Source organism: Corapipo altera, unplaced genomic scaffold (genome assembly GCF_003945725.1).
Source record: "Corapipo altera isolate COAL_440 unplaced genomic scaffold, ASM394572v1 164, whole genome shotgun sequence".
Taxonomy (NCBI): domain Eukaryota; kingdom Metazoa; phylum Chordata; class Aves; order Passeriformes; family Pipridae; genus Corapipo; species Corapipo altera.
The window spans coordinates 994,728-1,022,471 of NW_020884969.1; the positions used below are offsets into that span (position 1 = coordinate 994,728).

Below are 27,744 nucleotides of genomic sequence, written 5' to 3' on the forward strand. Positions count from 1 at the left end.
AACCTGTGACTGATCCCCATCTTGTCACCCAGCCCAGAGCACTGAGAGCCACTGAGTGCCTTGGACACCCCCAGGGATGGGGACTCCACCACCTCCCTGGGCAGCCCCTTCCAATGTCTATCACCTTTTCCAGAAAGAAATTCTTCCTATTGTCCAACCTAAACTTCCCCTGGTGCAGCTTAAGACTGTCTTCTCCTCTGTCCCTTGTTCCCTGGGAGCAGAGCCCAACTCCCCCCCCAGCTCCCCCCTCCTGTCAGGGAGTTGCAGAGCCAGAAGGTTCCCCCTGAGCCTCCTTTTCTCCAGGCTGAGCCCCCCCAGCTCCCTCAACCACTCCTGCTGCTCCAGCCCCTTCCCCAACTCCATTCCCTTCCCTGGACACGCTCCAGCTCCTCCATGTCCTTCCTAAATTGAGGGGCCCAGAACTGGACACGGGACTCGAGGTGTGGCCTCATCAGTGCCAGCACAGGGGAAGAATCACTGCCCTGGCCCTGCTGCCACACTATTGCTGGTACAGTCCAGGTGCCATTGGCCTTCTTGGCCACCTGGGCACACCTGACTCACATTCAGCTGCTGTCAGCCAGCACCCACAGAGACTCTTCCAGCTTTCCAGCCACTCTGTCCCAGCCTGGAGCAGTGGAGGGGGTTGTTGTGGTCAAAATGTAGGACCTGGCACTTGGCCTTGTTGACCCTCACAACACTGTCCTCAGCCCATAGATCCAGCCTGTCCAGTTCCTTCTGCAGACCCTTCCTACCCTCCAGCAGATCCACATCCCACTCAACTTGGCGTCATCCACGAATTTGCTCATGTCAGACTCGATTCTCTCATCCAGATCATCAATAAAGATATTAAACATTTAACACTGAGCCCTGGGGACACCACTAGTGACCAGATAACTGGATGTAGCCCCATTCCCCACCACTCTCTGGGCCCAGCCATCAGCCAGTTCTTAACCCAGAGAAGGTGCACCTGTCCAAGCCATGGGCTGCCAGCTATTCCAGGAGTATCCCATGGGAGAGGCTGCCAAAGGCTTTGTTGAAGTCCAGGTAGACCCATCCACAAGTTCATCCTAAATTCATGCCATTAGTGCTTTTATCTTGCTGACATTGTCACCAGGAAATGTATTAGTACTAGTTTTCTGCTGTGAGGTGACCAAATTTTCCTGGAGTGACAAAGAACTCCAATTTTCTGCCATTTACAGTAACATGAAAAGAGTTTGCAACTGTTCACACAAAACCTCCCCATCCAGAGCCAAATGCAGCTTTCTCAGAGAGGGATGAACATTCAAAGGGTATCTGTAGCACAGAGAAGTGATTACAAAACAAAGAATGGCTCAGCTTATCAGATCAGCTTTGCTTGTTTTTCTGAGAGCCACCAACCATCAATCAGGAATCGAGTCACTGCCATTCACATCAGAGTGAAGCAGAGATAATTTGATACATAAAGCTCTGAATTAGACAGAATTTGAAGAGGAGTAAGCAGGTGTTATTTTTTTTTATTGACTACTGTATTGCTTTAATAAAAACAATCTAATTTTCAAAGAGCTATTTAACTTTTCCCAGCCAAAAATCACATGAAAAACCACCTCCCAGGCAAAGCCTGTTCTAAACTCACACAGCACATCAGATAAAAACACAGATGAATGCTGGAAATTCACTCCACAAGGCATTCCTTCATGGAATTAACCACTCAGAACTGTAGATCTCAAAGGTCTGTGAAGAACCTTTACTCCAGCTTCACAAATACAATCCCACCCCCCTCATCTCTTGTAGTTGCTGCTCCAAAGCTCATTGCACTGGCCAGAAAACTCCAGTTTTTCAATCTCTTTTCTCTAATATCAAATATAAAACTCTTGGGTTTGTACCTGAGGGTATTGCTGGTTCGTTCCCACATCATCCCACAAGTTTATGGAAGTTTCACAATATCTGTTCAACTGCTGAGCTGCAGAGACTATTGCATCTTCCGCTGGCCAGTGTTAATTCCCTGTTTCCCTTATCCTGCAGAACAGCTCCATCCATCACCCCTGCTCTGGAACCAGGCTGGGAGAGCTGGGGGTGTTCAGCCTGGAGGAGAGAAGGCTCAGGGAGACCTCAGAGCCCCTTCCAGAGTGTAAAGGGACTCCAAGAGAGCTGGAGAGGGACTTGGAACAAGGGATGGAGGGACAGGACACAGGGAATGGCTTCCCACTGCCAGAGGGCAGGGCTGCATGGGATACTGGGGAGGAATCCTTCCCTGGGAGGGTGGTGAGGCCCTGGCACAGGTTGCCCAGAGAAGCTGTGGCTGCCCCATCCCTGGAAGTGTCCAAGGTCAGGTTGGACGGGGCTTGGAGCAACCTGGGATAGTGGAAGGTGTCCCTGCCCATGGCAGGAGGTTGGAATGAGATGGGCTTTAAGGTCCCTTCCAACCCAAACCATTTTGTGATTCAAAGGAGGGGAGGGACTCAGTATATCCTTGGACATTTAAAACACAGGGTTAGTGCTTCATAAAACAAATGCAGCCTCTGATTCCGAAAAAAAAAAAAATACAAACTTCTTCCCACCTTGATTTCACTCCCTGGATTACAATTTCCTTGATAATTCATTTGAAAACCAAATCCAGCTTGCAACTGTCTTGAAAATTGAGTAACCTCAGGTTCAACTGTATTAAAAAACTTCAGCTTCAGGCAAAACTGATGAAACAGCTCATTCACAGTGATTTCACCAAGCCTTGGCCCTCATTGTATGTTTTTCTGATTACACTTACATTGTGTTACCATTTACCAGCAACACTATTGTATTAGAATATATATCAGCACTGGCTGACTCTGACTGCATGTTCTCAGCTTCATCAGCAGCTAAAGACACGCAGCTCGATGCATATTCAGGGCTGTGGTGCCATTTCTCAGCTGTTGGAGCAGCTGCAGGAATCAGCAACAAGTTTCACAACTTGAAATAGATGCAACCTTGCAGGATCCTTGGGCTCAGGGCACATCCTGAATCTGATTCCCAGGCTGGTAATATATCTCCTCTTCATTGTCATTTAATATAGAATTACAGGATCATTTAGGTTGGAAAAGCCTTCAAAGATCGAGTCCAACTGTTCCCCAGCACTGCCAAGGCCACCACTAATCATGTTCCCAAGTGCCACATCCACAGGGCTTTGAAATCCCTCCAGGGATGGGGACTCCACCACTGCCCGGGGCAGCCTGTTCCAATGCATGACCACCCTTTCCAGGAGGAAATTGTTCCTGTTATCCAACTTAATCCTTCCCTGGCACAATTGAGGTCGTTCTCTCTCATCCTGTCCCTTGTTCCCTGGGAGCAGAGCCCATTCCCTCCCCTGGTTCCCCTCTCCTGTCAGGGGGTTGCAGAGCCAGAAGGTCTCCCCTGAGTCTCCTTTTCTCCAAGCTGAGCCCCCCCAGCTCCCTCAGCCATTCCTAGTGCTCCAGCCCCTTCCCCAGCTCCGTTCCCTTCCCTGGACACACTCCAGCCCTTCAATGTTTTTCCTGAATGGAGGGGCCCAAAAATGCCCCCAGGATTTGAGGTCTGGCTTCAGCAGTGCCCAGTACCAAGGTGTTGACTTCACCTGCTGGTGGTTGGCAGGACCAACTACAGCTACTGAAGATCAAACCCTCTTCAAACACCCATTCTGGTCTTTGGTCCAAACTGGTTTGTTCTGCTCTTTCCAGCCCGAACTGTTTGCTAAACACAGAGTTGAACACACTCTCCGTTTTCCAGGGGGAAGCCAGTGCCTCAGGCAGCCAATCTTGGGGGTAGGAATTCAAGACTGGGGTTGGATAGTTTCTATCCTCAGTAAACAAAATTATTTCCTTTAAATTATCGACCCTCCCCATCTTTCTGAAAAAAAACAAACAACTCCTCTATATCATTTTTTGGTTGAAGGCCATTCTTAGCTCTCTTCCAGGTCATCAGCTCACAAACACATGCACAATTATTCAGGGAATAAACAAACAAATGACATTCTGGTTTTATGCTTTTGCAGCACCGAAAAACTCCAGAGCCACCCATACACAGTGTAGTTATTGTACTTGCAGTATTTGTTAGCCCTTTCCCCCTTTGGTGCATGGAAAAATCAAGCATTGTGCCATTCCCACGTGTTTTTAGCCATGATTATCTGGCACGTGTCACTGCCAGAAGAGCCTGATATTTATTTTAAATTGCTGCAATAATAAGGGAAGTGGTTGTATTAGATTTACATTAAAATCATGTAATGCAAAACATTTAATATGAAAAGGGATTCCTGAACAAATTGTTTGCTCAGTGTGCTTCCCATGCAACCACTCCACCGCTCCTGCAATACCTCAGTAGATAATATTGTAGATATTGTTGTTAATAATACATAGGAACCACAGATCCCCAAGGAATTTCAGTACATATTTGCTGTATTTCCTCAGTTGGCAACACCGTCCCTTCCTTCCCCACTTCAGTGCAAAAACAAACTCTACATGTGCTCACTTACAGTTGTGCCTAATTATATAAATGTACTAATTATACACACTTTTCAAATGGTGATAGACTTCAAAGTAGGTAAATTTTAAATGGTGCCATTAAGGAAATCTATTTGATGATGGAAATTTCCGTAATATCATCTTGCAATCTCCTACCTTGCAATTTTGCTTTCATGTCAGTATTTATTTAATGACAAATAACAGCAGAGAATAAAAGAGATGGGAAAGCAAATTAAAGCTGTAAGATTTGCAGGGTGATATTGGTCAGCAGATTCTAACAGAAAGGAATAAAAGGAATTTGAAAAAGCAGTGGATCTAAGGGAAATAACGAGAAAAAAAGTTCTGAATGACAAATATGAACAGTGAACCTTGCGAAACCACTCTGTTAAATCACATAAACATCTGCAAGACTGGCTTCTCCCCACCTTCAGCTACTCAGGAGAAAGTATGTCATTGAACACTTCATTTACAAGCACAGTTCTCACACTGCTAAGAAAGACTTTCAGTTTATTTACTTGCACAAAATAATTCCGACCGCACGTAGGAACCAGCCCTACGAGTTCCCCCAGAGCTCAACCTCCCCAGTCACACACATATTGGGGAAACCCAAACTGCTGCACAGGGTTTCATCACCTGAACCTCCTCTTTGGACCTTCTGACTGGTATATAAAAATACAGTTGTTTACTTTTAACATTAAATATTTACCCCAACTCCTGGTTCTTTAACACAAGTGAAGTCATCATATAGTTCAGCATATGAATGCTGAGATTCTTTTAGCACTATTTAAGTCCACTGCCCTGATGACCCAGTCTAAGTGTTTTGGTTTTTTCATATAAATTATAAGCATTTATATTCCATATAAATGAAAATAATTTCTATTTCATAAAAGTCATAAGAATTTCTATTTCTCCTCTGTAGAATCTGGATCTTGCTTTGAAAAGAGCGCGAGGCAGCTCAGACAGCAACCACAATGCAGAGACACTGCAGGACACTAATCCCCCTGCCTTTAGTTAAATAATAGCTTATGTGGCAGGGAAGAGACAGAATCCATCTTCCCTGAAAAACAGGGCTGTACAGAAAGGGAATTGGTTGATCTTCTCTCACACAAATCCTTGTGTCAAAACAAATACTCTTAGTAAGTCACGGGCTGTCACATCCCATCACAGACATTCATGGAATGGCTTCATAGAAGCAACTTATAAGCAGCAGGTGGGTGATCCTGAGTTATGTAGCTCAAATATTGATCAGGACCTTCCCTCAATGTTCAGGAACTCTTGGGTCTGAGGTTTTGGGTTCACCCTTCTGAACCTACAGTGTTCAGAGATGCTGGAATAGCTTTAGGATCACAGATTTCTGCTCTGGTGCAGCCACATGAAAAAAATCTCTTCCAGAGATTCAAAATATCTCTGCATAAGGACCTATTTTTCTGAATAGTTATAAAATGACTCACACAAACCAACACATTCATAAAAGCTGGAATTTAAAGCAACTATGATGCAAGTTCAGTATTGGAATGAGGAGCTCCAGCAGCAACACAGAAAACGCACAGCACAAGGAGTGATTTTGTGCTCACTGGTGACATCTTTGACCTCTCCTCATATGGGAAGGAATTCCACACCCTTCCCCGTGTTACCTTTTGATATTCTTCCTTAGACCTCAAGGCAGCTTCCATCTGTTCCTGGGAGAACGTGTAGATGGCCGAGCGATACTGAGTGCCAACGTCATTGCCTTGCCTCATCCCTTGGAAAGAGAGAAAACATGGAACACCATGAGGATCAGCCTTTCTCCCTCCCTGGGCTGCTGGGAGAAGGTCAAAACACCTGAATTTCATAGAATCTTAGCATGGTTTGGGTTGGAAAGGACTTTAAACCACCTAGTTCCAATCCTCTGCCATGGGCAGGGACACCTTCCACTAAATTTAGGATGTTCCATGCAGCTGGATTGGCACAGTCTCTTCCAGTAGGTACTTTTAAGAAGCCCAAGTCTTTGGTTAAAGAGTCCTGAAGAGATTCAACATCGATACATCCATTTAAATGACATGCACATGAAATATGAGCATTCTACATTTATTACATCACACAGCAGTCAAATCCAGATGCAAAACCTTCAGTAATTCAGCTGCACTCCCTGTAATCCATCTGAAAATATTCATTTTGAACTATGCAAATAGTTACCAAAAATATTGATTTTACCAAAAAATGTTGATTTTACCAAGTGCTTATAATTTCTCTTGTGCTGGAGGAGTACAAATTAATGGCAGAAAGGTTCAAAATAGGTTGTTTTGGAGCAAACCAGTTACTCTTGGCACAGGTTGCCCAGAGAAGCTGTGGACTCGCCATCCCTGGAGGGGTTCAAGGCCAGACTGGATGGGTAATTTAGGCACAAAGGTTTGGTGATATTTAAATAATCCCTTCAAAAGGCTGGTGGTATGAAGTTGCCCATATACAAATTTCCAAAATGTGAGATGGATTCTACCTGTGAAACTGTAAAATAATGGGTCAAAGCAGAGAGAGGATGATTGCCCCCCTCAGATGAGCAGCCCAGATTGGGTTTGGTGTTATGTAGTCTTTCACACCTTGTTCCCAATTTTGCACTCAAGAACATGATTTTTTGCTTTGCTGTAATAAAATGCGTTAATTTTGAGTTTTGTCTGGTGGTGTTGATGAACTTGGGTGAGTGAAAAAAACCAAGTCAAACTGAAAATCATCAGAGTTTGGCTTGTGACTGCCACCAGACTACAGAGGCCCCTTTGAAGATTTCCATCAACTCTCAGGACTATGCAGATGAAATGGAAAAGAGAATATATGTCCTGATAGCCCCCAAGCAAAGGGCAGAGGGTAGAGAAAGAGCCTGTGATACTGGGGAAAAAGATGCATCAATATATTATTACTCATTAAATCCTGGTAAGTTTTATTCCTCCTTGTCTTTAGAAGGCAACAGAAAAATGATTTAAAGGACAGGACAATAAACAAATGAAAACTGGCTGAAATATTTATGAACAAAGAGATACAGAAATACTTTAAAATATGTATTAGGGCTAAAATTCCTTCTGATGACCAACAGTTACATAAAAGAATCTGAAACCAAAACATGTTACAGAGTTTTCTGATTATTTGGGTGACACCTAAAAACAGTGACTGTGCTCTTCATCAATACTTAATAGTGTCAGCTGCCAGGTAGGGAATGTTTTGCTCATTCCTTTGCAAATTCTTTTCAAGGAGCTCCTGTAAATCCAGTGCTACTGAAGAGTTAGGAATAAAATGAGTCCAGGCCAGGAAAGCCTTAGTTTTGCCAGGATATGTTAATGCTAATTGATGTCTGAGCTTAAGCATTAACATTTTACAAATCTATTTATTGCTTAACAAACTATTTAACAACCAACTAGGGAGTAGATTACAAAAATCTCTCTGAATGGGGGATCACTCCACAGTGGGCTAATTTCTACCATGAGTTTAAGAGTACGAGTTTAGCATGAGCTCATGTGCTCTGGGTGAGAAGATAAGATTATTTAATATATGCATGTGCCACCAGGACAGAGTAACGGAGAAGCAAGTCAGCTAAATTAATTTATTGAAGAGAAATTTAAGAGAAGAACTGACTCTGGTTTTAAAATGCATTTAGAGAGGGAAAAAAACCAGAGAAATAAGGCTCTTTAGTCTTGCCAAAGTTGCTTAATGAGGTTGGGCAATTGAAAGGCAAAGTGTAAAAAAATGCAGATGGGAGATAAGGCAACATTCAAGCAGTAAAGAGTGTTTCTCCTTTGGGCAATGCACCTAAAGCCACATTCCATTCCTGAGGGCTTTAGATCAAGGATAGATATTTTCATAGAATCAGAGAATCATAAAACAGTTTGAGTTGAAAGGGACCTTAAAGATCATCTCATTTCAACCCCTGCCATGGACAGGGACACCTTCCACTAGCCCAGGTTACTCCAAGCTCCATCCAACCTGGCCTTGAAGAGGGATGGGGCAGCCACAGCTTCTCTGGGCAACCTGTGCCAGGGCCTCACCACCCTCACAGACAACAATTCCTTCCCAAGATCCCATCTAACCCTGCCCTCTGGCAGTGGGAAGCCATTCCCTGTGTGCTGTCCCTCCATCCCTTGTCCAAAGTCCTTCTCCAGCTCTCTTGGAGCTACTTTAGGCACTGGAAGGGGCTCTGAGGCCTCCCTGGAGCCTTCTCTTCTCCTGGTGAACCCCCCAGTTGTCCCAGCCCGTCTCCAGAGCAGAGGGGCTCCAGCCCTGGGAGCATCTCCATGGCCTCCTCTGGACTCGCTCCAGCAGCTCCACGTCCTTGTGCTGTTGTTCCCCAGGGCTGGAGGCAGCTCTGCAGGTGGGGTCTCACCTGAGGGGGCAGAGGGGCAGAATCTCCCCCTCCCCTGCTGCCCATGCTGTGGGATCAGCCCAGGATACCAAAACTCCCAGAGCTGAACCATGTCAGGGATGAAAGTAGAAAACCAAGGAGGATTCAGGCTGTGCAATAACAGCCCCTCCCAGAACCAAATGCTGGTTTGGACTGTTAAACCACCTCCATGGAATGAAGAAGACTGAACAGACATTTTATGTATTATCTCAAAGTGCAGCTTTAATGTGATCAAACATCTAAGCTAAAATGTCATTTATTTTCACTTGTTACTTAAATTAATTTGTATTTAAATCTCCCCCAATACATAACTAATATATTATCTAAGCCACAAAGACTTTGGGATGACAAAATAAATTCCTTGTAATAGACATAACCAAGTGCCACTGTTGCTGTTGTTATTTGTAATGACCCTCACACAGACAAACTTACATCTCAAGGGTCCATCACCGACTTTTTAAAACCCTCTGGCAAGTCCTATTTTCTGAGATACACTAACTCAATGAGTAGCAAACAAGGCAAGAAATTCAATTTACTAAACAACTGTGGTAGGATGATTGAGCTTAACAAACTTAACAATCTTGTCTTTTAAAGAAACCACATTTACTGAATAAAAAGTGACCTGTGCTTGGCTCTCTAAAAATTCCACAAGGTATTTGTGCTTAAGTTCTTAACTGGCAGAAGGAATAATTCCTACAGAACATCAGCTGGATCTTCTAGGAAAATGCTGGTTTCCTCCAACTGTGCTGCAAGAAGTCTCAAAGTCATCCAACCTGCCAATTTAGGGATAGTTTTTAGGGTAGTTCCGGGGGATAAGTCTTTTCCTCAAGGACATAATAAATAGGCAAATCTGTCAGTAGAGCCTGATCCTCCTTTTCATTTGAGGCTGAGATCATACACAAGTTCCTAAAGTTGTTAAGAAAATATATTAACCCTGGGGAGTCATGGAATGACTTAGGTTGGACCTCTAAGATCATCGAGTCCAACCATTTCCCATCAGTGCCAAGGCCACCACTAACCCACGTCCCCAAGTGCCACATCCACATGGCTTTGAAATCCCTCCAGGGATGGAAATTCCACCCCTGCCCTGGGAAAATACCTGTCTCCCTGACCAGGTGATCAGGAACACATCCAACAGGGACAGGAACAAACATACCCTGGAGTTGTAGAACTGGCACTTGCTGCTGGTGCCTGAGACAGTGAAAATCAGCTTTTATGCTGGGAACAGCCACAAAATCTGTCATCAAAGAGATGTTTAGACAGAGAGACTGATTTCAGAGCTGATAAAAAAGTAGAGACTTTCCACCTCTCTAGTAAGAGACAAAAATATGTCTGGATGTGGTGCCAAAGTGTATAAGCCCAAACCTGTGTGAGCACTGGCCAGTTGCTGTGAGCTCTTGTTTCTGCAGGATGAGGAAGCATGAGGGCACATGGAGCTCTAAGTGTGTTTAGATGTTGGGCAGGGACTATATCTAGGTCTTTCACTTTGGCTGAGCAAAGCACCTCAGCCTGGACCACTCTGGAGAATATAAAATGTCCTCACTGTGCCAGCAGAGACCAGAACACCAATTAATCACTAAATGCTCTCAAGAGCTCAGCACTTGTTTTATATGAAACAGGAATTTGTGGCCAGAGGATGGTAGAAAGAAAAGGGAGCTGTGAGGCTCTCCCAGATCCTGCAAAAGGAATGATTCCCAGGTTGAGATTGCCATGGAATATGAACACATGTCCACTGGAAAGGTGTTATTTGCCCAAATGTAGAGAACAGGCAAAGAAATGGCTCTAAAAAGCTCTCTCTTACCAACACTTTGGTATCTTCTGATGTACCTGGGTAGGGGTGATTTAATTTTGGTCTCCCCCATATTCTCTGGCATCAGAGCAGTAAATACCATCTCTCTTTTGGTTTGAAGGACCAGAATATGGACTGGAATATGGACTCCCTATCGATGGAGGTGTTCAAGGCCAGGTTGGACAGGGCTTGGAGCAACCTGGGATAGAGGAAGATGTCCCTGCCCAGGGCAGGGGGCTGGAACGAGGTGATCATTAAGGTCCCTTCCAACCCAAACCATTCTGTAATTCTATGATTAATAAAAAAAACATATTTCCCAGTACTTTTTTCTTAAGGAATTGCCAACAAGCAAATCTGGTTCAAAATGGTGAATCTTTTATATATTACCTATAGAAAGCTAAAGCAAAAGGCACTTTATTTTATTGGCTAAATCAAGGAATTCTTTTGAAGACTCAATCCTCTAATGACTTGAAAGTAATACTTAGACACCACTCCTTATCTTCTCTCCATTTAAAAAGAATAAAAAAAATGTAATGGCATCATCCTTCAACTTTGCTATTCCCAGAGGATCCCAGGCATAATGGAGATAAATGACTGAGGTCTGTGAGACTCTTCTCTGCCATCCAGTGAAATTTTAAAGGGCAGTTCACAGCTCTTATTTTTATCATAATTTTTTCTGTGATTTATAGACTTTTCTGCAGCTGTCACTTATTTTCTTATCCCCCCAGAAACCTGATACACTGATTGGCCGTTTTCTTTTCCCCAATCAATCCTTGCTGAGTTAAGACTAATAAAACTCCTTCTTCCAGCTCATCATAGAATTATTTAGTAAAAATCAATTGCACCATGTCACCCTGGCTTGATGTCATCACTCACTATAATGATTACATCTATACAGCTTAAAAGTTGCCAGGGGAAAGTAAAACTCTTTATAGCATATGATTAAAGGAGAAAAATGTTAATAGGAAAGAAGTTAGTTACAGGGCTGTGGATTGAGAGTTCTTGATGATTTTCAAGGTGCTGTGGTGCAGGAAGGATAAATGAAATATAAAAGAGTTTCTTCAGAAGGTTAAAATACATTAATGAGCTTGGACATATTAAAGGAAACTTTTCCACTGTCAACAGAGCCAAAGGTTCAGAAAGTTTTCAATAAACACAGTTTTCAGTGTCAAGGAGGAAACTGTATTTCTGGTCTTCTTTTGAAAAAAGAAGATGGTATTTGAGATGATCTTTAAGGTCCTTTCCAACCCAACCCATTCTGTGATTCACGTTCCATATACAATATTGTTTCTCTAACAGTTCATATACAAAACATTACAAAACTTCACATTACAAAACTAGAAAAGCTCAAGCCTTGGTTTGAGAGAAGAGTTCCCTGTATGCTTCATTATTAATTCATTCAAATATAACATTCCTTAAATGTTCTTTGAACACTCTTTGACCTTTGAAGGAGGTCCATGATCTACTTGAGCCCAGGAAAAACCTCATAAGTTGGTTTTGATGAATATCAAAAAGCTCAAGTTTTAAATGTCACTGGCAGACAGGAATTTGAATCCACTTCTAATTATTAATTGAAAATACATATTTACCAGTAGTGCCTAGAACCGATGAATAGAACAGTGAATTATAAACATAAATGATCCTTAATGGCACTAAACTTATTGTAGGGAACTTTTAACTTCAATCAAACATGATTTAACTTTAATCAAAAGTTAAATGATTAGTTTTAAATAAGTTTTTAGACTTCTTCTGTCATAAAGAGACATTAGGTTTTTTCAAAGATGCCTTCTCTCAAAAATCTGTCTCTGAGATGGATGAACCTTGACCTGCCGGAGCGAGTCCAGAGGAGGCCACAGAGATGCTCCAAGGGCTGGAGCCCCTCTGCTCTGGAGCCAGGCTGGGAGAGCTGGGGGCGTTCACCTGGAGAAGAGAAGGATCCGGGGAGACCTCAGAGCCCCTTCCAGTGCCTAAAGGGGCTCCAAGAGAGCTGGAGAAGGACTTTGGACAAGGGATGGAGGGACAGCACACAGGGAATGGCTTCCCACTGCCAGAGGGCAGGGTTAGATGGGATATTGGGAAGGAATTGTTGGCTGGGAGGGTGTTGAGGCCCTGGCACAGGTTGCCCAGAGAAGTTGTGGTTGCCCCTGGATCCCTGGAAGTGTCCAAGGCCAGGTTGGACAGGGCTTGGAGCAACTTGGGATGGTGGAAGGTGTCAGGGTTGGAATGAGATGATCCTTAAGGCCCCTTCCAAATCAGACTATTCCATGATGCTGTGAACATGGGAAAGGAGTGAGATTTTTATCAATATTTATTGGTGTAGCAGGAACAGCTTCCAGGTTTGGGCAACCAAAAGCTGCCCAAACAGATGCCTCCTTTTGGGGAGAGTCAAGTATGTTGACTAGATCTCTACCAACATCCATGGGTGCTGAATCTGTCCATGCCTATGGAAACATCCAAATTCAGGTGGATTTAGCTGAGCTCATCCCACCTGACAAGTCTACACTGGTCAGACTAACCTGACTGAAGATCTTAACATTCTTCAAACCCAAGTAATTGCACAGAGCAGAGATGTCTGGAGGAGACTGAAGGACACAACACAGGGCATAAAGGTGCTCCACATTTTCTATGGCACAGATGGAAACTGGTACAATGCACAAGAGGACCTGACATGGAAAAAGACATTTCTGTTTCAGCATCTGATTTGGGTCCTCTTTGCCTATTTTATTTTCTCCATAGATTAGCTGTGCTGTGATGCTGGAAAACAACTGATCATGCGAAAAAATATAATTAAGAAACACAACAATTCAGGTCTGGTGCTGCAGAGGGTTTGGCTATGGAATCACACACATTTGTGTTGTTTTCTTTATGTGCCTTCTCTTTTCATTTATCTGTTGTTCACTGGTGTCTTGCCTCAATTCAGACACGTGTTAGCACTGTGAATCTAAACCTACTACGATCCACCAGGTGCTGTTGCAATAGCAATAAAAATAATTAGTGATAACAAAAATAACAGTGTTGTCATTCGCCTTTATCAGCAGATAAGCTCAGGGGACACTGCTCTCTCCCAACACAGACAACTGAGTTCTTATAAATATGCAGGAGAAAATTGCAGGCGGAGAAAAACAGTCATTCACTGAAAATATTGTTGTTCAGAAGAGAGTCAGCTTTGACCTCTTGTACCTAATTATACATGAAAACAAAGATTAAAAGCCTACTAATAATCACCATAAACTATGATTAATGAAGCCACGCTTCAGTGCCTCAGATTTCTAGACCCAAGTACAGTAAATTCACAGGCGAGTTATTTGAAGAAGAAAAGAATGTTTGGTATCACTTTGTTTCGACTTTGTCTGTTGCTTTCTTTGGCTAAAGATTAGGAAGAGTCCATCCAAAAATTCTGCAGGAAAACACATTCTAAGGTTGCTCTTTTCTAATTCTATAAACACACATGAAAACCTAGATGCTGTTATTCCCACCACATCAGCTTCATGGAATCATGGAGTGGTTTGGGTTGAAAGCACCTTCAAAGACCATCTTGTTCCAACCCCCTGCCATGGGCAGGGACACCTTCCACTATCCCAGGTTGCTCCAAGCCCCATCTCATCTTCAAGGAAACATTTTCTCATGCTCAAGGAACTATTTGATTACTGACCTTCACAATACTGAAAGATAAAGTTATTTTTTAGTAGTTCTGGGGAACTGGTTGACACATCTTTGTCAGATATGAAACAAACAGCCTAAAAGTAGTTAAAAGGTAAGAAGAACTCAGAGCCCAGAAGGAATTTTGCCCTTGAGCCAGAATTGATTCAGCACCTCACAGTGCAAAGACTTCAGCATTGTCAGCAACCACCCTAATAATTCCCTTCATTAGAAAAGATGCAGAGAAAACAACATCTCCCAAACTGGAAATATAGGTCAGTAAAAGTCTATTCCAATTTACATGGATGAGTCCAACCTGCAAATTAGGTCACGACAGCTAAAATTCCTGGGGACCCAAAGCAGTCTAATAACACCGATTTATTTTTAATGCTTGTTTAGTTCTAGAGGAACACAAAGAATGGGAACAACTGAACACGAGACATTTTGGTTCATGAAAGAACTGAAGCTGCATCCTCAAAGTGCAGCACTGGGTAAACATCACAGGCAAAGACTTTACTACTGACTTTACTACAGGTATTTTGGAGGTGATTACGGGCAAGGGACTAAAGTGGAGGCTGGTGGGATTGGTTGACATCAGTCAACTCAACTGTCCCACCACTGGCACTTCACTGGAAAGAGCAGGAATTAGAAGAACCTGAAGTCAAGAGAAGACACTGTCTCAGAAGTCACTGTCTCCTACCAAACAACTCAGTGCACAGTTGAACGTTCAAACCTGCAGGAACCAAGACACATTTATCTTTATTGTGCCTCAGCACATAGACTTCCATGGCTTTTGTTCATTCATCAACACAGAGCTGTGTTTTAGTCACTTCCTTCAGGAGCCTCCCAGCAATGTCTTTGCCACTGATTTAATTAGCATCCTCTCCACTGTATCCTCCAAGTCATTAATGAAAATATTGAAGAGTATTGGACCACGAATGGCTCCCTGAGGGGTTGGTAATTCTGTTTTGAATATATTTAATATGCCTAGTGACAATAGATTTTGTATTTCTGCTGTGTTTTTGTTACACCTTTAATAATGCTGAAACCATCGATACTCTTAATAACCCTTGAAATCCACGACAAAGGTGCTTTAATCTGAGACTTGCAAATGTAATTCAAATTATTAAGGGAAGCAAGTGAGAGAAATGTAAGGGAAAAAGATAAAAAATGGTTATATTTTACAGGGAGAGATTCTCTTTTTTCCTCCTTTAATCTCTAAAGGAAGTTCCAGGCCTGTAGCAGAATTCATAATGCTGCTTTAGGGTCGCTGTAGCGTTTTTTATGTGTACAGCTGTTCTTCCACTGGTATAAGTAGACACATCTGCTCATTAGCAATACAATGTCATTTCTAGTGTCTAATTTTAATTATTTGCAGATGATAGATTCCTTATGCAATGCCTAAAAAAAGTACAGTCCTTCAAAAACTGGTGAGAAATAAATATACCCTCTGCAACTAAAGTGGGTCAGCACAACGAAAAGCAGATATTAATCTGGAGAATTCCTGTCTCAGCACTAAGGCTAAATGCCAGCGTGTTTGGAAGGTCAAAGGGAGGAGAAAAGGCTTGTACATCTTTTCTTTCTCATGTATACACAAGACATATGGGCTCAGAGATGTTCTGAACGGATCTGGCAGGTGATGAGTTTGTTGTAGGACAGATGGTCCTCAACTGCTGGAAAAATATCAGTGCTGCTTACATTTCCTGCACAAACACAGGCAAGATAAGGACTTCTCCATGACAGGAGGGGGGAATGGGATTACTCCCAGTGACTTTGGGTCTTGTACGTTCACAAAGAATCTGTGAGGTCGCAAGGAAGTTTCCTGGGTGGCCATGGGTGGTTTTGCCCTTTGCCCCATTTTGTCAAAGGGCGGCCAAAACTACTCTCAGCTCCTGCCACTAATTCAAAAAATACAAACAGGAAGCCAGAAGGAATGAAAAATGGGTGGGATCTGTGTAAAACAGGGGACTGTAGTCGTACCTAAGATATGGGCTGGGAAGGACTGGGTGCTTCTGATGAACGTGGGGAGCTGAACTACCTAAACAAGCACCTGTTTTGGGTTGTACTCAGAAAAGAAAAGAGCTAAGGGAGGCAAAGGATTTTTCATTTCTCCCAAATGGGTTTTCATAGAATCCCAGAATGGTTTGGGTTGGAAGGGACCTGAAAGATCTCTTTCCACCCCCTGCCATGGGCAGAGACACCTTCCACTATCTCAGGTTGCTCTACAGATAAATAAGGTTTTTTGCGTGCTTGACCTTTGAACAGCCAATGAGTCTTTCTTTAAAGTCTTCTGGGAGTGAGTTGAAATCTTTGACACACAAAGAACTTCACCCAGGGTCAGGAGAACCATGAACACTGAGATGTTTTACAGCAGTCACCTTGGCACCACGGCAAACACACTCCTCTGGTATCAGCTTGATTTTTCCAAAGGTTTGGAGAAATAGTTTTTGACACCTCACAAAGAGTGGCCAAACTTTCTGATCAGATCAAATATGACATGTTCCTCCCTGAACATAAGCACAGTGGGGTTTGGAACTGGCTCGTGCACTGCAGGACAGGGCTGATGCCAGAAGGGTGGTCCCATTTACAGTCACGCTCCTGGCGATTTAAATCCTGGCTGAAAATCCCATTTCACTTCCATTCATGCAGGGCTGATTTTCAGCTTGAGCAGAGGACTTTGGCATTGCCAGTGTCAGCATAGAGGTTGTATCCTGTGGAAAGCTCTGGGAAAGAGGAGTAAATTGCCCTTTTCCCTGACAGTGAAGTCAAAGATTAGTTTACAGCAATCGTGAAACGCAGCCTGAGGCACAACACAAACTGTCCCAGCAGAACCATTGCCAGGGTGCAATTTTAAGGAGACTCAGGCTTATATCTTAAAAAAACCTGTAAAGTTCTGAAGGTTGGCCCCATTAGAGCAAAAAACAGGCAATACAGACTCTGACCTACACATCTAGAAACTTCAGAAAAACAAAATTATCCACAAAGTAATTAGTAAGAAAATTTTTTATTTTTGCTATATTTTCAGCCTATCATGACCATTCTCCTTTTCTGTATGAATGACAAAGAAACAACGATCTCAGAGCACTTGCAGAGCTATACAGAGCAATCCTCTGGTAGATAAGATCATTCCTGGGAGGGAAGGAATGCTGCTCCCAGCACCAGAGGCTGAGCAGAGATGACAGCCATATGCCACTTGGCAGAAGTCACGGGGTTGTTTGTTGCTTTTTCAGGATCCCAATTCTAATGAATTATAAAATAGAGCCTAAATTAATAGTCAAGAGGACTTTATCAGGGCCCCACGCTTAGGAGATGCTCATCTGGGAGAATCTCTTTCAACTCAGAGACTGTTTGACTTGATCAAAGGTTCTTGCTTTTCAATTGACTTCTGTACAATCCTCACACTCAAGAGCTTCATGAAACAAGAGCCAGGCTGCTTCCCAGAGACAATTCGAATCCCAGTGAGATGTCAGTCTCATCTTAAAGGCCAACTGCTTGGAAAGCAGGAATTTCTGAATATTAATGTCCTCCTACAACAATGAATGATGAGACTGCCAGTCTGTGCTCTTTAGCAACTTGGTACCAACCAGGCTGATATTTGAAAGGTCTTTATCTGCAACAGAATGTACATATTTGATGTTTAATGACATCAGAACAATCACACAAGTACATTATCTCTGCTGGGGGTAGAAGGGATGAAATGGTGTTATCCCAACTTCTGGAAAAAGATAAAACAGACAAAGCTTTTATACTTTGGAGTAAGAGTTGTACTCAAGAAGTCCAGCATTCACTGCCTGTATGAGATACTGGATTCAGCCAAAGACTGTGCTGAACTTCATGAATAAGAAATCTTTCTAATTTATCCACTTAGTAAAAAACTTCTCTTTGACAGACCAAGTCCCGCATTCCCATAAGGCTGCCTAAATAAAACTCACTGTGTGCACACAGCTGAACCTCAGGGAAGGAGAAAAATACTGCAGGTCAGAGAGTTAACTCACTTTTAGTGTCTTTACACAAAACCACATTTCCCACAGGTAGCTAAAAACAGGGAGGAGATGCAAATCAAGGCAAAGAAACAATCCCACCTGAAAGATGTTTTGCTCAAATTTGAAAGGGGAGATAAACATCCCATCTCCGTCTTACAAGAACTAAGAAATTTGACGCTGGGATCTCGTGGCTTAAGTTCTCCTCAAATCAAGAAAGGTGGCAGAGATGGGATGAGCTTTGCAAAGTTTCTGAACAGAGATCAGAAACACAGGATTACTTAGGTTGGAAAAGACCTCAGAGATCATGGAGTCCAATTTTTGACCCATCCCCACCTTGTCACCGAGCCCAGAGTACTGAGTGCCACTTCCAGTTGTTTCTCGGACACCTCCAGGGATGGAGACTCCACCACCTCCCTGGGCAGCCTCTTCCACTGCCTGACCACCCTTTCTGTGAAGAAATTCCTCCTGATGCCCAACCTGAACCTCCCCTGGCACAGCATTAAGGAACCATAAAAATACACAGGCAAAGCAACCTGTCCAAGGCTGTGTTGTACAGTCTTCCAAGAATGTTCCCATTGTCTCGGGGGGTAAAGTGATGCTCTCAATTTTGGCAAATTATTACAGAAGAACCACTTGGAAATTCTTGGAAATTCTATTCCAAGCCTGAGACAGTTGTGAGTGACATGAGCTCGGTGTCAGGCAGAGATGGGAGCTCACATCCCAGAGGGAATACCAAGATGAGAGCTCACATCCCAGAGGGAATACAGCCACATTAGCATGGCCCTGGGCCTGGGATAACTAGGTGATGTTTCCCCAGCTACCAGAAATCAAAGAGTGAATCACACACCCACCAGCACCCAACCTTCTGACAGCACAGACTGGGACTAATTTGAACCTCAGTTATTGAGAGTGCAAGGGGAATACAAAGATATAATGTCACCATTTTACTTTGGTTTAAAGCCAGAAGGAACCATAAAATCATCTGGTGAACTGATTTAACCTGTTACCACAATGATTACACTTCATCCACACACCACTGTGTCCAGGTAGTGAATTCCAGTCAGCCCAAAGCCCTGAACTCCTTTAAAGTGTGAGTCACAGGCTGAGCCCAACCACACCCTGCCAAAGCCAAGGCTACAGACATGGCAGGTGACTGGTTAGGGGGTGGTTGTCCAAATTATTCCAGCAGAAATCCATTCCTCATACTGCTCTGGAAGGCGAAGAATCTCATACTCCTGCCCATCAGCTCCCAGCTCTGGCAATCAGGATGAATCCAAACACGTGAGCAAGACATGTGGACCAATTATCCCAAAATAGGAATCTCTGCTGTATCAAAACAACCAGTCCATAGAATCACAGAACCCCAGAATGGTTTGGGTTGGAAGGGACCTTAAAGACCACCCCATTCCAACTCCCTGCCATGGGCAGGGACACCTTCCTCTAGACCAGGTTGCTCCAAGCCCCATCCAAGCCGGCTTGGACACTTCCAGGGATTCAGGGGCAGCCACAGCTTCTCTGGGCAACCTGTGCCAGGGCCTCACTACCCTCACAGCCAAGAATTTCTTCTCAATATGCCATCTAAACTATCTTTTGTCAGTTTGAAGTCGTTTCCTCTTTTCCTGTCACTCTAGGCCCTTGTAAATAGCCTCTCTCCCTGTTTCTTGTAGGCTCCCTTCAGGTACTGGAAGATCTCAGTTATGTCACCCCAAACTTTTCCCTTTTCCAGGCTGAAAGAAAGAAGTCACCCTCTGGTGATGGCCAATTTCTGATAATCCAAAGAAAAAAAGAAGGAAAAAAAAAAAAAAAAAACAAAACAAGGGAGAAAACCTCCTTTCTGATCCCTCAGAGCAAACCAGGAAGGCCCAAGAGCATGAAGTGAGGATGGTTAACGTTGAATCAGAGAAATGGTTTGGAAGGGACCTTAAAGACCAGTTCCAACCCTCTTCCATGGTGGATATGTCTTAAAGCAGAGCTGCAAGTACTCCAGGGATGTGCAGACAAATGTTCCTGAACCAGCCAGAAGGGAAGGGGTTGGGAAGGGAGGCTCATAAATCACCAGCGTGGGCCACCACCCTTGACAGACACGGAATTTCTTCTCCTGACTCAAATCAAGCACCTCTTTTAAAATGATAAATTATCTCATCTCAGAGACTCGAAATGATGGTGATGGAAAAAGACTCCAGTGCTTAATTACACTGGGAGATGTGAAACTGTTTTATTCCGAGGTAGAACTTCTCAAACGTCGGCTTCCAGCTACTGGAGCTTGTCCTGGTTTATCAGGGGTCGGGTTGTCAACTCACTGTCAGGTTCCTGCAAGGGTTCCTTGATCATGGTGTTCACAGAATATCCTGTGCTGGAAGTGACCCACAAGGATCATCCAGTCCAACTCCTGGCCCTGCACAGGACACCCCAACAATCCCACCCTGTCCCTGAGAGCGTTGTCCAAACACTTCCTGAGCTCTGGCAGCCTTTGGAAGTGACCATTCCCTAGGGAGCCTGTTCAGTGCCCCATCACCATCTGGGGGAAGGACCTTTTCCCGAGATCCAACCTGAACCTCTCCTGACATAGTGCTGTGTCTCTTCAACTAGTAGAACGTGTTTATTCCCAGCACCAGGCTGGTTTTCTGGGCTTTATACCCTTTCTCTGTCCCTCTTCAAATGCCCAGCAGTATTTCCATAGGATCCCTGGGATGGCAACTCAGGAACTGCACAAAATGTTCTGATTTTACTGACCCTGCAGAGAGAAAACAGCTTTAACACTCCTGATTAAGGCCCTTTTCATACAAAAAAGAGTTTCAACAACCACTTTTATCTCTGTATTGTACTCTGGGCTCACTGAAAGACACTTATCCACAACAATCCCTGAATCCCTCTTACTCTTTCCCAGGAATGGCATCACATTTTGAAGGTATCAACTGCATTTTTTTTCTTATTCCCAGATGTAGTAACAAGTGGAATCATTATGAGAGCTGTTAAAACAGTGCAATGAGTTACTGTGTGCAGTATTTCTGGGAAATGGTAGAAAGGATGATGTTTATTGGAACTACATAAACATGCAAAATGTTTTCTCAACACAGTTTCCCATTTCTGTTTGCACAGATGTGGGAAATGTCACCACAAAGCCCTTTCCAAGAAAGATAAATTAAATTAAAAGGTCTGAATCAGGCAAATAGATGGAATGATCCACTGATGCCTCCACACACCAACTCTCACCTCTTTTTGCTCCTTTTTTCTAATCATAAAGTATATTCAGTATCATTGAAGAATAGAAAACCCCCAAATTTTTATGACTGGTAGAAATGAAATGAAATAAAATGAAATTAAATTAAATGAAATAAAATTAAATGAAATAAAATAAAATAATAGAGGTTTTGAATCTGCAAAGAAATAGATGTTAATTTAAGGCACAAAAGACATTACAGCGTAAATTGTCATAATCAAAGTTGAAAAGAATTTTCCATTGTCTCCTGAGCCACTCTGTGGGAATTTTCCCAGCCCAGCCAGCTGGAAGGGAGGAGGGGCATTGTGAGGTTCTGTGCTCTCATTCTCTCTCTCCCTCTCTTTCTCTGTCAATAAATGTCTGCAATCATATTCTTGAGCTCCAGTGTGATTTCAAGGTTCATCTCTTCCATGCAGCTCAAACACTAATTATCCCAGCTGTAATTAGTAAGATAATTAAATACTGGCTCACTCATCACTCTACCTTGTGTCGGGTCGTGATTCTCCCAGAAGACCTTGAGCAGTTGCTCAAAGCTGATGTTTTCTGGCTGATAAACCACTCGAACGGCCTCGGTGTGACCAGTCCTGCCTTCAAAGACACAATAAAATCAGGGGAGAATTAACCAGGGCACATTCAGGTTTTTCTACCTGAGATACAAAGCACAACCCTTTTCTATTTTCCTAAAATTATTCTGATTTGCCACCATTTATTAAGTTTTTTTACACACGATTTTATACTTGTTCGGACAAGGCCATCATGAATAAACCATCCAGAGAGGTAATAAGGTAAGACAGAGATGATATTACAGCAGTTAAAGGAGAAAAAAATTAATACTTTTTATATGTTTGTAACCAAAAATTAGTAAAATATTTTAAATATTCTAAGTAGAGCATTAAAATATAAAAACGTGTGTCTAAGTTGTCTTGAAATTCTGAAACTGGGTTTGTTTCTGAGGGGATACGGATAAAGGAATTGATAATAAAATAATCATAATTACTATATAACAGCAATAATATTGATTATAAAAGCAAATTTCAAGGGTGTGTTTACACAAGATCACACAAATAATTTGAAGTTAATTCACAATATCCAAACCACTGATGCCAACAGAGCCAAAAGAGTCAGAGTCTGAACTTTAAACTTTATGACAGCAGATGAAGGACAAGAAAGATTAGCATGTGTTACAGCACATAAAAAAACATTATGTCTATTTTTCAGTTACATTGTGAACAGAATTTTTGCATTTCTTACGTGCTTATGACTCAAAATGTTATTGAAAGATCCACCTTCAGAAAATATGAAGGCTACATAATTCACTTCTAATTAATAGTTATATTGACGAGATTAGACCTCTCAGGGGGAAAGTCCATTGCACTGAGCACTACAGAAGCATTTTTTATTTTATATATATTATATATTTTATTATTTAAGAAATTAGGCATATCTGTTGTCATTATGTATTCATGAATGGGCAAAAAATCTTATTCTTCATTGAAATCACAATAAGTAAATACTAAAATAAATAAGCTGGACAACCACCTCTGCCTTTTGGTGGGGATATAACAAGCTCTTTGATCACACCAGGGAGGCTTTTATTTCATTTATAGCAAAAGAAACTCCAGATTTACCCAATTGACTTCAGTAGAATTGTTGAATTTCATGCAGGGCAGCAACCAGGTGATTCTGGCCCAGTGATGGGTCCTGAATGAGTTGTCACCAAACAACAAAAATCAGAATCTGTGAGTAAACTGAGGAGGTGTTTCAGTAGAAACACCAATTCAGTACCAAGAGAAATGTAATTAAAAAAAAAAGTAGAAAGAAATAAAAAGGATCTTTGGATATATTAGAGACATGATGGGGAAAGGTATGACAGCATTTTATCAGTTAATGGGGCACCTGAAATGAAGAAAACCTAAATGAGGCACAGAGAGCATGTCTAGCTCATAAAAAGGATTTAAAACTGGGATCAAATTTAGTCTGGAATGCAGAGGACTAAAAGAAGACACATCTGGGATATCTGTAATCTAGATTTTGATAAAACCAAATTGGTTCCTATCTCATGTACTTCACAGTGCAACCAAGATCAGCTCACTGAGATTAAAAGAGAATATCAAATTCCATGTAAAGCCGTGTCATCCCATCCTCCAGGCACTGTCCAGCCACAGGGTGACCCAATTCCCTCTCTCACACTCTACCTTTTGCAGTCCAGGGAAGCAGCTCGTTATCTAAAGTCAAATCCTGCTGGTAGGAAGCAGGAAGGATCAGACATTTAGCAGAATAAAAATACAAGTCAGAGATAATTGGCTTAATAATAAAGTGAAATGGTCTTTCATATCATGGCAAGAACTGACCTTAGGTCAGGGATGGAATTTATTCCAGATCTCCTGGTTTAATATGGACCATCAGTGAAAATAATGAATTTTGCCATAGTTGAGGCCCAGGTTGGGACTTTTGTTGTTGATGGAGATAAGGAAGGAGAGCAACCAGCCAGTGGTGTGTCCAGATCTTGCAAACCAACACTGTACAACTAAAAGGAGATTAAGGAGTGACTTTTTACTTCGATATTTTAATTTTTATTTCTATTTTTATTTCTGGTTTTATTTTTAATTTTTGTAAGCCAACGTGAAGCCTATGAAAGGTTCCTCTCACTCAGGAGCAGATTGCTTTTCAAAGATGAACAGCTTTAGATCACAGGAGAATTGCCTAAAGAACTTTGGAACAACAGAGGCATTACCTTCCCTCTCGACTGAAGCAGCAATTACACCTTGTCAACACTGTCTGCTCTGACTAATCCAGAAGTTCAAAGAATCAGCATTTTTTTCCCCTCAGAATAAGGAAATAATGGTGTCACTCTGAGAACTACAACCTGACCTCAAGAAAAAAATCCTCAGATGTGTTGTAACAGACTGTTAGAACTTATTTCAAATCAATATTCATCCTCAGAGGAACAGAAAGGAAATAATCCTGCTCGTCCTACCTGGTTCATCTCTAATTTTCCTCAAAGCCTTCCCACAATCTGGTGGATTTTCTTTCAGAATTAGCTGTGGTTATTTGTAGTAAGAACAAACTTGGTTAATGGTGGGAAGCACTTCTACTTCCCAACAATTTTAGTGGGAACAAAACCAATCAACCGGGTACACATATGAGGAAAAAGAATGGAAAAGGCTCCAGGTGAGACAGATTTATCACAACATTTCCTAGAAGAAGGACAGAGAGAAAATGGTATGAGGGGACAGGAAAGGGAAAAGAGCAATTTCCCACAGGTGCAACACAACCCACAGGAAGGAGTCAGAAGTTCCTATGAGGTTACCCCAAGGAACAAGTGGAAACAACCACTCACAGCCTGGTCTAGTGGAAGGTGTCCTTGGTCATGGTAGGAGATGGAACTGGATGACCTTTAAGGTCCCTTCCAACCAAACCATTCTGTGATTCTGTGATTCTGTAATTCTGTGATTCTGCGATTCTGTGACTCTGTGATCCTATGGCTAGTGCTGAATATGACTCCTCTGCAGACAAAGTGGCAAAAAGGAACTGAAATTGTATTGTGTTGATCTTCTCATTTCACTTTTTAGACTTTCAGTTTGACTATGAGAACAGATTCATCCTGTTTCCATTTGGGTTTCATACTTTTGTTACACTATGGAGCCAAAAAAGGACAGCATCGACCCAGCTCTCCACTCGTCTGTGCTGTGAAAAAAAATACACTGAGATATTTCTAATTAAACCTTTTATGTAAGAGTTCATAAAATGGAGAGGAAGTAACCAAAGAGAAACAATAACTCCAAAAAGCTGCATATCTTTAACAGGAAATTGAGCTGAAAGGATTTAAAATGGTCAGTGATAGATGGAATTCTCTCAGTGACATTCAGCTCTTCACCTCAGTGCCTCCTTCAGAAATTCTCCTGAAACATCCATTTATATTGTCAGAATCAGTGTCCTAAGCTCACCTCCTGCTTTTAATTAGCTGATTTTTAATATTCCACAGCCAAAGTTTTACCGACTATGAACATTTCCAGAAGCCTTCTCCCCAAAACCCCTCGATGTCTGAATTACTTTAAATAATTTATCAAACCACCAAATATAATTTCATTTGCTGTTAATTGTGCAAATAGAAATCCTTTATTTATAGCAGCCATTATGGTATTTCCAGTTCTGGTTCTCCTTCAGCCCTAGAAGGGGTTCATCCGTCAAAGAACCTCCCTGCAGATGGGAAGACTTTATTACACCGAGGGCTGTGTGCCAAGAGCAGATTGTCTGTTTATCCTGTATCCATTTCCCACTTAGAAAACATCACCTCTCTCAGAGGATTAGAGACAGAGAGCTCCTTCAGCGGGGATTCAAACCCTGGTAAAAATGTCCCTGTAAAGAGCAATAGAAAAAGACATCTGAGTGACACCTCGGTGCTGCTTTTCCATCCTTTCCCTTCCTAATAGCATTTAGATTCTCACCTTCTTAATCATGTCCCAGGTGAGTGCCCAAGCTGAGGGATTAAAGAACTCATTCTTTTTAACTGCCTGTATCCAGTGAGCATTTAATTATTTCCAGCAAAGTGGAACAACTTCAAAGGGCTGGAGAGCTCCTCACCTGCGAGCTCCGAGTCCCCAGCACTGACGGCACGGGGGCCTCGTCCCCAGCTGGTCCTGCCTCGGGTGAATTCAATTCTACAGTTCAGGCACCACCAAAACTCCTCCCTCCTGCCTCACACCTTCAATAAAAAGGGACTTGGCTCTCTTGAATTCTGAACCCAGTAAATCTCAGAATCACAGAGGGGGTTGGGCTGGAAGGGACCTTAAAGACCATGACAAATATTCGGGAAAAAAAACAGGTAGGGGATGACTTCCTTGTAGTCTTTGTCTGTACAGAAAGATCTTTAAATAAATAAACACAGGGAATAAAAATATGTCTGTTGTCTTTGGTTTTCTGCTTTGATTGTTTTAAAAGTGGGAGGTTGAGGGGCTGGAGTATGCCCAGGGAAGGGAACAGAGTTGGGGAAGGGGCTGGAGCAACAGGAGGAGCCAAGGGAGCTGGGGGGGCTCCCTCAGTATTCCAACCCCTGACACCTTCCACTATCCCAGGCTGCTCCAAGCCCCATCCAACCTGGCCTTGGACACTTCCAGGGATCCAGGAGCAGCCACAGCTTCTCTGGGCAACCTGTGCCTGGTTGTCAATGTGTAATGTAAAGAAATAAGTGGTTAATCTTCAGCACTCAATGGTTTTGGAGATGAACTAATTTGTGCCAACTAAAGCCTAAGCCTTGGTGAATATGCAAAGCATGACAGAAAAAGGTTCCTAGGAAAATATTAAAAAAAAAAAAGTGTTGGCCTTTTGAGCATCTGTTTCTCCAAACCAGCATGGTAATTTTTATTATGTCACAGTTATCACTAATAAAACTCCCAGTTCCTTCCTATGTGTTAAATAAACAAAGGGTTCAACACTAAAATACTGAGAACCCACACCTTGGGGTCTACTTCGCTTTTACCTTTTTACCTTCAAAGCAATGAGGACAAAAAGAATGGAAATAATCACAAATCGATAGATTTTTTTTAAGAAGGGTCCATTACAATAATTTTATTTTACTTCCTGCCTAACACAGCTGAGGGAATTCCCTGGAGCAGACCCATATTTTATACCTGTAAAAAGTAACAATTCTTGATTCAAAGAACCCAGTGGACAGAAAATCCACCAAAACTCAAGTCAAAGTTTAACCTTTTTTACCTTTTTAAAGACACAAGGATGTACCAGTTCCCTGAGCAGCCTCTCCCTACACATTCACCTCCTGCAACTCATGATTTCCTGACCACTTTTCATGTTTCCAGGGTAATTTTTGGGTGATTTTTGGAAGAGACTCTAAAATATACCAGGTAAACACTGACACTGCCATGTGACTACTATTCTTTTACCTTCTTCTTTACATTTTAAACAACTTTAATGACTTTCTTAGCATTGAACTAGAAGATGATCTTTGGTTTATTAACCACTGTGAATTTCTGCTTTCCAAAATATCATTCTTCACCCTCTCGGTGTGATCCCCACTCTTTTGTACAGTTTTATCAAAATACGTCCATCTTCTACAGCAAGAAGCCAATTTATCACGCTGGGCCAGCCAATCCTGCAGTTCTTAATCCAAATAAAATTGTCCAGCAATTCTAGAAACTTCTTTTTGGACCACAGGAAATCAGGTCTCTTCCAGAACCTACAGAAAGCAGCACATCCAGCAGTGTGGTGGATGTACCTAAAGAGAAAATGTTATTTAATTTTATTTATTTGGTTTAGGAGAGGACAGCTGAATCACACAGTAAATGAAA

General features: G+C 42.4%; 1 protein-coding gene across 1 annotated transcript in view; it reads right to left on the reverse strand.

Annotated features, from left to right (window-relative positions):
* Positions 1-27,744, reverse strand: part of MSRA (methionine sulfoxide reductase A) — a 253,997-nt gene that overhangs the window by 83,785 nt on the left and 142,468 nt on the right. Inside the window, exons 4-5 of the mRNA XM_027665070.1 lie at positions 21,923-22,027; positions 6,080-6,186 (exon numbers count right to left, since the gene is read on the reverse strand). Coding sequence (XP_027520871.1) covers positions 6,080-6,186; positions 21,923-22,027 — 212 coding nt within the window. The remainder of the gene's footprint in view (positions 1-6,079; positions 6,187-21,922; positions 22,028-27,744) is intronic.